A 14,223-nucleotide genomic window follows, 5' to 3' on the forward strand; every position below is an offset into this window, starting at 1 on the left:
TATATATATATATATATATATAAAAATAGAGGGAAACATTCCACGTGGAAAAAATATATTTAAAAAGAAAGATACACAGATACAAGCAGACTCTTTGCCTTTACAAATGTCTGCTTGTGTCTGTGTATGTGTGGATGGATATCTGTGTGTGTGCGAGTGTATACCTGTCCTTTTTTCCCCCTAAGGTAAGTCTTTCCGCTCCCGGGATTGGAATGACTCCTTACCCTCTCCCTTAAAACCCATATCCTTTTGTCTTTCCTTCTCCTTCCCTCTTTCCTGACGAGGCAACCGTTGGTTGCGAAAGCTAGAATTTTGTGTGTATGTTTGTGTTTGTTTGTGTGTCTATCGTCCTGCCAGCGCTTTTGTTTGGTAAGTCTCATCATCTTTCTTTATATATATATATATATATATATAGGGGCAAGATAGATGAAAAGTGCAGTTATGAAACTGGACAAAAAAAGTATTGAAAAAAAGAGGGAGGGTAGATGTGTTATCAGAGATTACGTTGAATAATATTTTGGGATGCTAAGATTTATTGGATTGTTAGTGGCACTCCAGATTTCAGGGAAATTAGTAATGGGTGGTAGTATCCAAATAGTCTGTGAAGTGTAGCAAGCACTCAGGTACATTGGGTTGTGCTGTACTGCATGTTTGGCAGCTGGGTGTTGGGTGCCCCAAGGTGGTTAGTTCTATGCCCATACAAGGCACTCATTTTAGAGGTAGTCATCTATATTAATAATAAAAGTTCTGCAAAACCATCATATGCTTGAACACACTAATATCCGAAAATTTTCATGGAGGTTTTCACAGGTAACTTGAGTGTAGCTTGGGGCATCATATGGGCTTTATTTAATCAAAATTGGATCATTGGCAGGTGGGGTGGGGGTGGGGTGAGATCATAATTTAAAGTTTCAATGTGACATGGCCAAACATTTTTACTCTTTGAAAAAGCTGTTTTCTCTTGACATTTGAAATTTACCACATTTGTGTAAATGCTTTTATCAACTGATATGTTCTATGTAATATGATTCAACAGTGACTTCAACACTTATACAATCCTCAACATGTTTAATCCATATGGACATCATTAAATACGGGAATAACTCTACCTCTTACATTCTGATGACAACTGCTGAACTGAATTCGATGAAATTTCGTACAGAGATAGCTTGAAACCTGAGGAAGAATATAAGCAACTTTAGAAAGCAAAAATCGATTCCTAAGGCCCTCTGCACAATGAGTGACTCAAATGAAACTCGTGGCCGAAGCGTGTTGGTATTCTGTCAATTGTTAATCACTTCCTGTGGAGTTAAATAGTGCTCCACAGACAGTGTGATTGCAGAGTGGCACACCAGTCAATCGCCAGCAACTTGGCATCCAGACTGCCAAGCAATCTGATACATGTTGTGCCCTCGAACACAGCTCTGTACTTGTTTAATTTGAAGATGTACAAGTGAGTTGGCTGGTTTGTTTAAAGAAAAGGAGGGAAGGGACCAAACTGCAATATCACCAGTCCTTGTTCCTGGTAAAATAATTACACGAGGGAAAGAAGAAAAGAAAGGAGACATACAGCACAATAACAGGAGAATGGAAGAACCAGAAGAATGACAGGACAACCAACACTATTATGGACAAAACAGGAAAAGAAAACCGCAGAGAGAAGAAAGAAACAGCCAGAAAGGATAAGAACAAGAGAGTAGATGACCACGGCTGGCCGACCGCGACAGTAAAAAGGAAAAGCCAGCCACTCTGCGACACATTAAAACATCCAGTCTAAAAGCATTAAAGCAGCAAACAAAAAGCAACAAAGGACATGCGCGAAAACTTATATACAATGATAAAACCCACCATCACGTACAAAATGTATAACTAAATTAGCCGATGTGACATTGTCAGCTAAAATTAATGACAAAGAGTGCGTAACTGAAGAGTCCGTAGCAGGGCAGCCAAAGGAGGACAGCTCACCAAGATATGGGCCACTGTCAGCCGAGCACTGCACCGACACTGAGGTGGGTCATCACAGTGCAGGAGGTAGTGCTGTGTCACCCAAGCACGGCCAGTGCGGGGCCGACAGAGAACCACAGAGTCCCCGCGAGAGGCCTGTGTGGAGGTCTTACACACATTTGTAGTCTCCTTAGTGGTAAGCAGGCTGCTGTGCATACTGAGGTTATGCCAATCCGTCTCCCAAAGCCGCAAAACCTTGTGGCGTCGAAGTGAACGCAGGTCATTTGCACAGAAGCCTATCTCCATAAGCAGTTTCCGCGTAGCCCGTTTGTCCAGCCTGTCGGCAAGTTCATTGCCTGGGATTCCGACGTGACCTGGGATCCAGGCAAACACCACTGACTGACTGGACCGTTCCAGAGCATAGATGGACTCCTGGATCGTCACTACCAAAGGATGACGAGGGTAGCACAGGTTGATAGCTTGTAGGCCGCTCAAGGATACAGTACACTGAAGAAACGCCTCCCCAGGGCATGAACGGATGTTCTTCAGAGCACGAGATACAGCTACCAGCTCGGCAGTGTTAACGCTGCAGCCATTGGGTAAGGAATACTGTTCAATATGTCCTCCATGGACATATGCAAGCTGACGTGATCACCAGCCATCGAGCTGTCTGTGTAAACCACTTCATGGCCTCGGTAAATGTCAAGGATCGAGAGGAAATGGCAGCAGAGAGCTGTGGGGTCAACTGAGTCCTTAGGGCCATGTGGAAGGTCCAAGCGAAGCTGCGGCCTAGGTGTACACCATGGAGGTGTACGTGAATGGACCTCAAGTATAGGTGGTAAAGGCAAGGACTCCAGTTCGGAAAGAAGGGATCTGGTACAAACTGCAAACCCTGACCTGGGCTGCCAATGCGGGAGATGAGCTGCCATGGGTGGGAAAAGGAGACGGTAATTCAGATGCGCAGGAGAACTACAAATGTGTGCAACGTAACTGGCCGGCAGTTGTGCATGCCTAACCTGCGATGGAGGGACTTCGGCCTCCAGCAGGACACTGGTCACCGGACTCGTCCTAAAAGCTCCTGTCGCTAGGAGAACGCTACAGTGGTGCACTGGGTCGAGTAAATGGAACGTTGAGGGTGCTGCCAAACCATAAATCAGACTCCCATAGTGAAGGCGGCATTGAACAAAGGCTCTGTAGAGGTACAACATGTAGAGCGATCTGCACCCCAGCTGGTGTTGCTCAGGCAGCAGAGGGCATTGAGGTACTGCCAGCACTTCTGCTTAAGCTGACGAAGGTGAGGAAGCCAGGTCAATCGGGCATCGAAAACCAGTCCTAAGAATCTATATGTCTACACTACATTGAATGGATCATCATTAAGGTAAAGTTCTGCTTCCGGATAAATGGTATGATGCCGACAGAAATGCATAACACACAACTTTGCGGCCAAAAACTGGACACCACGGGCTAGAGCCCACGGCTGCGCCTTGTGGATGGCTCCCTGTAGGCACCGCACAGCAACACCAGTACCGGTGGAGCAGTATGAAATACAGAAGTTGTCTGCATACTGAGAAGGTGAGACAGATGGCCCTACAGCTGCTGCTAGACCATTAACAGCCACTAAAAATAGAGATACACTCAATACAGAGCCCTGTGGGACCTAATTCTCCTGGATACGGAGGCCAATTGTGGGAGGCACTAACTTGGACATGGAAAGTACGAAGCGACAGGAAATTTTGGATAAAAATTGGGAGCGGGCCTCTGAGACCTCACTCGTATAATGTGGCATGGATATGATGTCGCCAGGTCATGTCATAAGCTTTTCGTAAATAAAAGAAGACAGCAACCAGGTGTTGGCATCTGGAAAAGGCACCCTAAAGAGCAAGGGATCGCATTTTCTGCCGCAGAAATGATTGTTGTAGTCACCTGCTAACCATCACATTGATGTTCCCATGTGGGGGAGATTCAATGGTGACACCAGAGGTGAAAGTTTCCCGGTCTGCCTTGTTTAAAGCCCATCTGGGCAGGCGTCCATGTGCCTGACGTCGGGGCAGTGACAGGAAGAGGGGGGAGTGGTCACTACCACACAGGTTATCATGTGCTCTCCAGTGGACAGATGGGAGAAGTCCTGAGCAGAAATTGATAAATCAATGGCTGAGCAACTACCATGAGCCACACTGAGATGTGTGGCGGCCCCAGTATTTAAGAGGCAGAGGTCGCACAGAGACATTAAAGTTTCAACATCTCTGCATGTGCACAGTGCCACCTCATGAGAGGTTATGGGCGTTAAAATCTCCCAAAAGTAGGAAAGGTTTAGGGAGTTGATAAATCAGTGCAGCTAATACACTCCGGGGTACTGCGCCATCTTGAGGAAGATATACACTGCAGAGAGTTATTTCCTGTGTTGTCCTTACCCTGACAGCGACAGCTTCAAGAGGGGTTTGAAGGGGCACAGTTTCACTACAGACAGTTTAGGACATAAATGCAAACTCCACCTCACACTATTATAATTGCTACGGTTCCTGTAACATCCCTTTAGCAGTGGAGGGGAGGGGTCCCCATTGCCGGGAACCAGGTTTCCTGGAGGGCAATGCAGAAAGCAGGTTAAAGCTTAAAAGGTGCTGTAGCTCAGCCAAGCAGTAGAAAAAACCGTTGCAATCCACTGGAGGATGACATGATTTTAAGGCTGGGAAGGCATGAATGCTCAAGGAGGCAGTTTACACCTCAGGGTCACCTGCTGCCACAAACTTAGTTCCTGAGCAGTCAGTATCCATTGTGTCCGAGGGTGTGGTGAGATCTAGGTCCTCAGCAAACACCAGAATCTCCACCTCATCCTCAGGCGCAGAGCTTGTAGGTAGCAGTGGTGTGGGTGCCACCACAATTCCCTTGGTCTTGGGGATCTTGTTTTTGGATTTCTCTCGCTGCTCCTTGAGTTTCCCTGGCTGTGAGGACTTCACTGATTCAGTCTCTGGGACTGAGGATGAGTACAAACCCTACGACCAGCTGCTTTTGGGCTCTTCAGCCACTGGCGTGTGTCATCTTTCCCACTAGCATAAACCTGGGAAGAGAGTGACCCAAGGGACCTTTTCCTAGCGAGAGGAGCCGAAGAAGACTTATGCTTCTCTGGCACAGAAGTGGGGACTGATATCTCCCATGGTTGTGGGAGCGTAGCTCCCGAAGTAGGTGGTGCAGGAGCAACAGGGAGGGAAGTGGCCCCACCATCAAGGGGGCAGGTATAGTCTTCTGGCTCTGAGAGGTGACTGGGGTTGAAGGAGCTAATGGGGCTAGAACTGTTGTAGTGGCGGCATAACACGATGTCATATGTACAGGATGTAGGCATTCAAATTTCCTCTTAGCCTCAGTGTAGGTCAGTTGGTCCACGATCTTGTACTCCATGATTTTCGTTTTTTCTGAAGCATCCTGCATGCAGGCGAGCAAGGCAAATGGTGTTCTCCACAGGTGACACAGATGGGAGGCGGGGCACATGGAGTATTGGGATGCGATGGGCATCCGCAATCTCTACATGCGACACTGTAAGTACAGTGGGAAGACATATGGCCGAATTTCCAGCATTTAAAGCACCACATTGGGGGAGGGATATAGGGCTTTACATCAGAGCGGTAGACCATCACCTTGACCTAAATGTATCACCCTCGAATGCCAAGATGAACTCACAGGTGACAACCTGATTATCCCTCAGGCCCCGGTGGACATGCCAAACGAAATGTACACCTCGCTGCTCTAAACTGGTGCACAGCTCATCATCAGACTGAAAAAGAAGGTCCCTGTTAAATATGATACCACTGACCACCTTTAAGCTCTTATGGGGCATGATGGTTATAGAAACATCCCAAGCTTGTCATATGCGAATAACACCCGTGATTGGGCAGAGAGTGCTGTTTTGATCAAGACTGACCCTGACATTGTCCTCTAAATGCTAAACAAAAAACAGGGTTCATCGTCATGAAGGATTCACCATCAGCTCTTGAACGTGCAAGGTACCGGGGGCAAATAAGAACTGCTGCCATCCTTAGCCTGACGTTCCTCCCCTGGTGTGGCCAGAGGAGGGGTAGGAGGGGGGGGGGCGATTTGGAGTCTTACTTCTGTGCGCTGAATTGATCCTGTGAACGCTTAGAGACTGCTGGTGATTGACTACCAGCAAGAGATGATGTACTACGCTTCATCACGTGTCATCAGGGTGTATACATGGACAAGGAAAAAAAAATTCCCCGATTTTTCCCGGTTAAAAATACACTTTCTCCCGGATGAAAACACACTTTTTCCGTGTTATTAAGTGACAGTATATTTTCCCTCAGAACTGTAAAACTTATCAATTCTTTGAATGGTTATGTTTTTATGCAAGGGCCTAGAATTTCCTGGCACTTTAGAAAACGGAACTCAGGGAAGAAAACCCCTTTAGGAAATATTTTTTTGTGCAGCAATATGTACGCTGTATATGTTCGTATTATGAAGGTATAAATTCGAATTCCATCTAACACCGCATGTTACTTGCCGAACCATGTAATCGAGATTGCGATGCGCTTTTGTAAGCCAGTTATAGCTCATGTCACATGATCCCGCCAGCCGATGACAGCGGATATTCAGAGTGTAGGACACGTGATGTAGTCCGCTAATAGCAGCATCACTGTTAAGTAGCGCGGATACACAAACAGTAAAAGTTTGTGTTTTAAATTAAAATACATAGTGTTGCTACAAGAAAAGAAAAGCTTTCACATATAATGTTGATTTTTCTGCCTGTTATTCTTTGCTACATGAAGAATCTAAATATCGTTGTCTAATACTGTGTAAGCTGTTACTACAAATAGTACCCAAGACCGGTGTGGTTTCTCGATCTGATTACGTTTATTTTGTCACTGCTAGATAAAACAAAATACGCCTTTCTAACATTGCAGAAATTGTAACACACACCAAATAAACAAGACTGTTTTGGTACAAATGGTCAATTTTATAACACGACAGAATATAATTCACGAAGAACAACATAAAATGCCTATTAGGCCTACTACAAGCAAATAGTTTAATGTTAGAAAATAGTTTCCCATTTCATTCATACGCTCCAGTTTCTCGAGCATGAGATCTAAAAGTAGTAGCACGAGATTTTTACATGAATTTGGAATCGTCATATTCTTCCCTAATTGATGTGATGTCCCCGTTTCTTCTCCTTCCTCGTTCTAACAAACAATCTTCTCATGACTAATTCTGGAACTATTCCTACCTTTGTCAAAAATTAACTTCACTAACCCTGCCAGAATTACCGGTTTAGTTATCCCTGATTATTCTCCGGTTAGGCGTTGTTATGTTCGTACAAAGCACTTTCCGCGCTACTTCCAGAATAGAAGTTAAGCGGCTGCTAGACGGGGACTGTACAACTGGCCCTTACTAGTGTAGAGATCAGGCCAAAAATTTTCTGACAAAATTTCATTTTCTTGGATACACCGAGAAGATAATACGTAATCTTTCTTACCTGTTATTCCTGTTAGTCGTTTATTTCCACTCTGGTTGTCTGACTATGGATTTCGCTAGTAATTATAACAACTCTGATCATTCGCTAACCTAATCAACCACATAATCAGACAGCGGTTGGCGTTCACTCGTTCTGCTTTACTCCGCTCACCTCGTATAACACGGTCCCCTTTTGCCTGCAGGAAAATTTGTTTCTAGATGCGATGAGGATTCCCCTGTCAGACATCACGTACATTATGCACGCATTCGAAAGTTAACTTATGATTCATTCAGAAATCAACTTACAGGGATGCGTTTCAAAATCATATGAGTAATCGGTAGACCAACGTGCGCTGGATGCTAGGCGCTTTGTGAAACGTGCTTTTTTTCTTCTCAAGAATATGAATTTGGCACCCCCTCCTCCCCCCGCAATTGTCATTCGGGTCACATACATCAGTTTGCCTGCGAGTGTTTCGGAAGTGGGATATGTATTGGTAGAAGGGTAAGAGGAGGCTACAGACCAGGAAATTTGTTTGTAAAATAAGATCCATGGGACAGCTGCGGAAAAGGAAAGTCCAGTAGAGATTGTCGGTGCAGGTGTCGAGGAATTCAGTGGTGGAATGAGTACATCTGGGCACTGTTACCAGCTTTCGACTGCAAAATTCAAACAGATGTGCTCAGAAAGAATAGTGATCTACAGAGCCAAGATGATGCTGATGCACTGCCAAAGAGACATATACAAAAACTGGGTTACACAATCAGTCGAGGTAGACACACAAAGCAGCTATACTGAGCCCAATGAAACTGCCAGTGACTTACTACCATTGACTCTACTTTAGCCGGTACGAAATGGTCACTTTATGTATAAGGGTTGGTAAAATGGACCCACATTCTGCTAGCACTCAAATTAAATCTGACATCTTTTATTACGTTCTAAACTTGTTTAGAACTCTCTGGAGAATGCAATATCACAAATCATATGACTGGGAAGTAAGTTAAAGTCCAAATAACATGATAAAGTTTAAAGAGGATGGGGGGAATCTTGTCCCAACTTACCTTGATATATTTCAGCCTGTTTTTCTGCTAGAGTTATAGAGTAAAATTGACAATAAACTTCACAGTTTAACTGGGTATTCCAAGGCAGTGGAGATCACAGTAGTAAAACTGTTGCACAACAGCTGCAGTGCACATTGTAAGAATTGCCTGCAGGTTTTACACCACTGTCACATTACTTACATTTTGATGAAATTCGCAGTAGTCTGACCTTTTGGAATGAATTCATTGGGTCAAATTAAGTGTGTAATTCCACCCCTCTGCTTTGACCAGTGATGTAATGATGGTGTGGTGTGTGAAATCACTATGGTGCAGTGTTTTTCAGGTCTTTAATTCCAACTCATGTTAGAGAGAATTGTCAGTATGTCTTTTTATTGTGTAATGGTGCTTAAGTACTAATTTAATTTCTGTCTAAGTTATAGTGTACTTTGTTAGCACAGTTTACAGTTAATGTGGAACATTAGTGCATACGTGAAAAATTGTATAAAGGTGTTGGGACAGTCCATGGTAGGTTAACCACTGCTGGTTGTTCCTTTTAAAGTGAGAAAACCAGCATCCTCATCGCCATGGTGACCACACCCAATTGCAACCACTAGTGTGTTCCTTTACAACAGGTTCTCAAGCCTGATAAGGGTTTCCTTATATGGGATCTTAAGCTGATGATACATTTCATGTGTCAGAGGCCACAGCTAGAAGAACTCTCTCATGATCCTACACTTGTTTAATTCAAGCCACTAGAGTTTTTAGAGATTCATTAATTTTCTGTACAATGTCAAGAGGAAAACTATACTGCAGCCCAAATGATGTCACTAATCGGAATTTTTGAGAAGAAATTTTGATAAGACAGAACCCAAAAAATTACACCAAATTATTAGAGATACAAAGCAGAGGAAACTAATCTTCTTATTGGATTCCTAACTCCATGTCACTTTTCTATAAAAATTTGTACAGCTAAATGCTGCAAGACAAAAAAAAGAGAGAAAAAAGAACACCCGTTACTTGCAGTTTTTAGGAACAAAGCTCATTTCCTAGTCATCAGGACTTTTATTATCTTCCACAGACAATACTAAATAATTTAAGAACACAATAAAAGTTGTCTGATTTGATCTGAGTTCCAGAGGAATATAGGCCCATTTTCAATGCATCTCCACCTTGTTCCTTTTTGGGGCCTTATAAGCTCGCATTCCATAAGGAAATATAGGTTTTTAGAAAAAATAGTAAACTTTGGTCACAATTTGTAAACTACTGTAAAACAGATGGAGGATGAAATTACATATTCTAATACCTTTTGTGTTTACGCCATTACGTGCAAAGTTTCAGGTGTATCCCGCAATTACTTCCGGATATATAAAAAGCTAAACTTAATATTTTTTCCGACTTTGCTTCAAATTATCCATATGCAAATCGCCCAGGAAATATTTTTTTTATTATTTCGTTTAGGAATGTGCAAAAAGTTGTACAATATGGTCTAGTTTTGTTTCTTTCAAGAAAATATTGCCTAAGGTGTTAAGTCTCAAAGTTACCGAAAACTCACGTGTGCACTGTTGATAGCTGCGCTATGGGATCAAACAAATGACTATATCTCTGCATGTATTACGCTGCCGCAAGTAAAACTTTACTACTGTTTAGCGGAAGCAGGTGTGAATGTGCACATATAATTAGTGTTGGTCATGCAAGCCTTTTTTTTTTGCTTTCTTCGAAACTTGGAGCACTTGGCGCAGAATGGCCGATAGTTCCGTACGAGTCCTTCCATACTAGTCCTGAATCCCAACATCTGATATAACCAGCAGTAATTTCGTAAAGTCACCGTAACAATTTGGTTTATATAATTATGTTACATATTTTCGATTGTGGAAAAACAGTTTAATCTGCGGGATAAAAGTAAGGTTAGTATCCACACCTTTGCACTTCTTGTGGAGATCTTCAACAGTGCCAGGGTTTTCTAGACCTTTGGTGTCGCTAGTGCCTGTTGTTTCGCCTATCTGTTGGATCTTGCTGCTACTAATGTCTTCTGCTTTTGGTGCAGCAGGCGGAAAACCAACTGTTGGTGGCGGTGGTGGTGGTGTCGGGGCTGCCGTCGTCTGCGGCGGCGGTGGAGGTGGCGTCGTGAGTGTGCTTGCCGGTCCCGGTGATGCCATAGAGTTACCCATTTTTAATTACGCGGTGATATGTATTTACTTACAATAGTAACGCCACAACCACAGATCAATTACAACTTTACCCCACACGCCTACTAACAATTCACATTTCACACCACAAATCCAAAATTCACAAGTTCCAAAGAGACCTCACTTCTGCACCTCAGTCGTTGATATCTTCTTCCTGAACACTCTGTTGTATTCTCTGGTGAAAATGAGATCACAGATAACACGAACAAAACAAAAATTTTAAAAATTAACACATATTCTGTCATAAGAACGGAATTTTAAATAATTGCAATTACAATTCTTCCGATGCTGTTAGGGGATATAGCTCGGAATTGTGAACTGTGCTCTAACGCTCAATTAATATCTCTGTTCACTTCTCAATCAATGGTTAGAGGATAGAGAGGCGTCGCTGGTTAAAGTCGGATAAGTAGTGATGTGAAGATATGTACAACGCCAGTTTGCTCAGAGGAAAAAACGTATAAATGTGAAATGTAGTGTATTTGATGTTTTATGTCTGTATTACATGTTTTTTTGTAATATAAATGGCTTTAGATACAAATTGGATCGTCAGAAAATTACGCTTTTGTAATCTTAAATCTGACTGGCATCATAGTTTTTTTTTTTTTTTTTGGAAAAAATAAAAATTGTTACAAAACTGATCAGTGATTGATCTTCAGCTTGCTAATGTAATCTGTTTAATTATACATTATATTGTAAATATGAAGGCGGCTCACCGTGACTGTATCCAAAGTAGATAGAAAGATAATGCGTGGTATAGTGTTTTCTTGGGATATAGAAATAATTTATAGCCAAGCCCGGAATGTACATCACAATGATGGAAACATCGTGGTACTCAAAATGCTAACATACAGATAGTGACGACGTATGTTTGGTTGTAATCTACTTTTGGATGTAAACTTGATTCTTTAAAAGTGTGAAGAAGCAACAAAAATTTGAGATATGAAGCATTCAAGCCTCCGTATTTTTGATCCACCTCTACCTCCTGTTATTTACGGACCATCAGACATTTCTCACGGTCAGGATATTAATGAGAGAAGCAATTACCTTCAGTTTCATTATTTGCGACGAAAACTACATTTTAAGGCTGTCAAAACAGGCCGAGGCAGTGAGTTTCGTAATTGGTGACTCGAAAATATTAGTCAAAACCATAAATTAACATGTTTGTAACATGGTATATGTAGTGAAGGGGAAACAGTACGTCTGTAGATGGTTTGCACCTGGACATCAGCACTTGAATGAGCCTTATGTGCAAAATGCCCATACGAAGCTTGCAGTATAATGTACACCTGTTTTTCTCATGTGTAACGGTTCACAAAGCATCTAGAGATTGCCACTTTGAATTGCCTGTTATTTTGAGAAATTAAGTTGAATGCTATCTCCCGTAAATTTATTCATCTAGCATAATTATTTGCTGTCGATGTGTTATTGATATTGTGTGTACCAGTCCTTCATCAGCTGTTGGTAGGCAGATGTTATTTTGTCTCATGTAATGTCAATGAGAATGTCTTTTTCAAAAGAACCAGTGTTCAAATTTATACCCAAGTGCATCAGTCCTATTAAACAGAATATACACTTATAAATCTGAAGTCATTTATAAACCACCCTCTTAATCACTGCAAGAGTTGCAGAATACTTGTTCTTTTGTATAATTTGTAAATTTTAAACTGCTGGCACTGTATAAATAATTTTAAGCATGAATTCTTTGATTGGTGTGTGGGCGATGATGATTGTCTTTCATGCACCTAAAATAAAACAATGACAACAGCTTTGAGTGTATGCAGTAGTTGCCGTTCAGACATTGCCTAAGCTTGTTTTCTGACACACATTGTGCGTCCTGCTGTTCCTGTTCCCTTTTTTGGAATTGAATGCCCATCTGACAGCTAAAGCTTCTTCCTTGTTCCTGTGTCTGTTATATTTCTTTTTTTCCCCATTAAATTCTTCTTTAGAGTTTCTTTTGTGTTCATCATTTATTGTCGTCGTCGTTGTGTCTCCCCCCCCCCCCCCCCCCCCCCCCCCCCCCCTCAATAAGTCTGTGAATGTTCCTCCAGTTCTTTGCTGCGTAATTTCATTTACATTTAAGGTAAACTATTGCTCTCTGTTAATCATTACTAATTATACAGCTAATTTCACTTATTATCTCCAACTTCATTTACACAGAATCTGACACTTCAGTATGTTTTATGGGTAATTTCCATTTGAACTATACTGAATTCCTTTATGATTATTCCCAAGTACAGGACTTCGAGATGAGAAATAAACAAGCTTAATTTGTGCATCCCAGCTGCTGTGAACTTACACTTAATGAATTTTCAAAGCTCTCTCTCTCTCTCTCTCTCTCTCTCTCTCTCTGAGACTTTGAGGAATAATTGAATTGTTATTTAAATACATACCATATGACGGTAGTTGAAATTCATACATTTTGATATTGTCCATTGGCTTTGCTCTTCAAACAGTTGCCAAAAAGCTATCCTGCTTTACCTGAAAATAATTCTTTTTTTAGGCTCATTATATTTGTTACCCATACAGATCTGACTTGACAAATTGAAGAGCCAATGTGATTAAAAGGAAGACTTTTTTGGTATATAAAAAGTTCTTGGAATTTATTACTTGCAATGAATGTGTAGTTCTGGAAGTTTAAATGATAGATTAGCTATATCGTTACGGTTTGGTTGGTGTAGCCAGCTTCATATTTATTATGAAAAAGACATCTTTTTCTGCGGATCTCATGTATTCTGATTGAAATACTGACAGATAAATTCTAATGAAGCCATTTATAATTTTTAGATGTAAATCTGTTTTAAATATATTAGAGTAAAACAGCTTTGTGCAAACCATGAGATGACAGGAGGAGAACAGCAGCAGCAACATTGTGAGAGCAGCCTTCTGGATCCAGTTTTTCCATCTGACTTATGTACAGCACCTTCAGGGAAGAGGAAGAGGACCGCTCCATCACTTCATCATGAATCGTTATCGTAGCTGGTGTCTCGTCGTTAGGGAAAGTGGTGCACATGTTGGCAGTTTCATAGCATTGTATTGGTGGTATTTTTCAGTTCTGAAGATACATTTGCGTTTCTTATTTTCCCTGATACGATAATGGCTGCTTTGTGACTGACGCCACTGATTGCACTTATTTTGGAACATCCAATTTTTTCTAATTATAAAACCTACTTTTGAACACAAACACCTAAGCGAGTTATTACATCCATCAAGAATGAAATGATACGTGATTTTTGGTCTTTTGCTTTATACAAACTTGTCCTACACCTAACATTACGTTGTCTCCCATTTCCCAATGGATGTAAAGCAGTGCTTTAGACATTTAACACGGAAAAACCATTATCTAAGCTCACACAAAACAGCTGAGAAAAATATTCATAACAGCAATTTTTTTCCTATCATGAGATGAATTTTGTCATTATGTCAGATGACATTTGTGAGCCAGCTGTGCTTTAAAAGGCACGTTTTGATCTTCAGCGTAAAGGGGCATGAGCCATATCCTTGGTTGTATAGTTGGGGGGGGGGGGGGTGATTTAATGGGGGACAAAGAAAAATATACACACTGGGCCATAGGTAAAGTGAAGGCGTAAATGGTCCAAAA

The 14,223-nt window shown here is 41.8% G+C and overlaps 2 protein-coding genes across 2 annotated transcripts in view; one reads left to right on the forward strand and one right to left on the reverse strand.

The window, feature by feature from the left end:
- Window positions 1–10,743, reverse strand: part of LOC126100914 (mitochondrial import receptor subunit TOM40 homolog 1-like) — a 43,750-nt gene extending 33,007 nt beyond the window's left edge. The window contains exon 1 of the mRNA XM_049911581.1: window positions 10,358–10,743. Coding sequence (XP_049767538.1) covers window positions 10,358–10,607 — 250 coding nt within the window. The 5' untranslated portion in view covers window positions 10,608–10,743. The remainder of the gene's footprint in view (window positions 1–10,357) is intronic.
- A 247-nt stretch (window positions 10,744–10,990) lies between these two features.
- The window catches only part of LOC126100913 (splicing factor, arginine/serine-rich 19-like), a 142,443-nt gene continuing 139,210 nt past the window's right edge, over window positions 10,991–14,223 (forward strand). The window contains exon 1 of the mRNA XM_049911580.1: window positions 10,991–11,095. The gene's annotated coding sequence lies outside the window, so the exon portion shown is untranslated. The remainder of the gene's footprint in view (window positions 11,096–14,223) is intronic.

This window comes from Schistocerca cancellata, chromosome 9 (genome assembly GCF_023864275.1).
Source record: "Schistocerca cancellata isolate TAMUIC-IGC-003103 chromosome 9, iqSchCanc2.1, whole genome shotgun sequence".
NCBI lineage: Eukaryota > Metazoa > Arthropoda > Insecta > Orthoptera > Acrididae > Schistocerca > Schistocerca cancellata.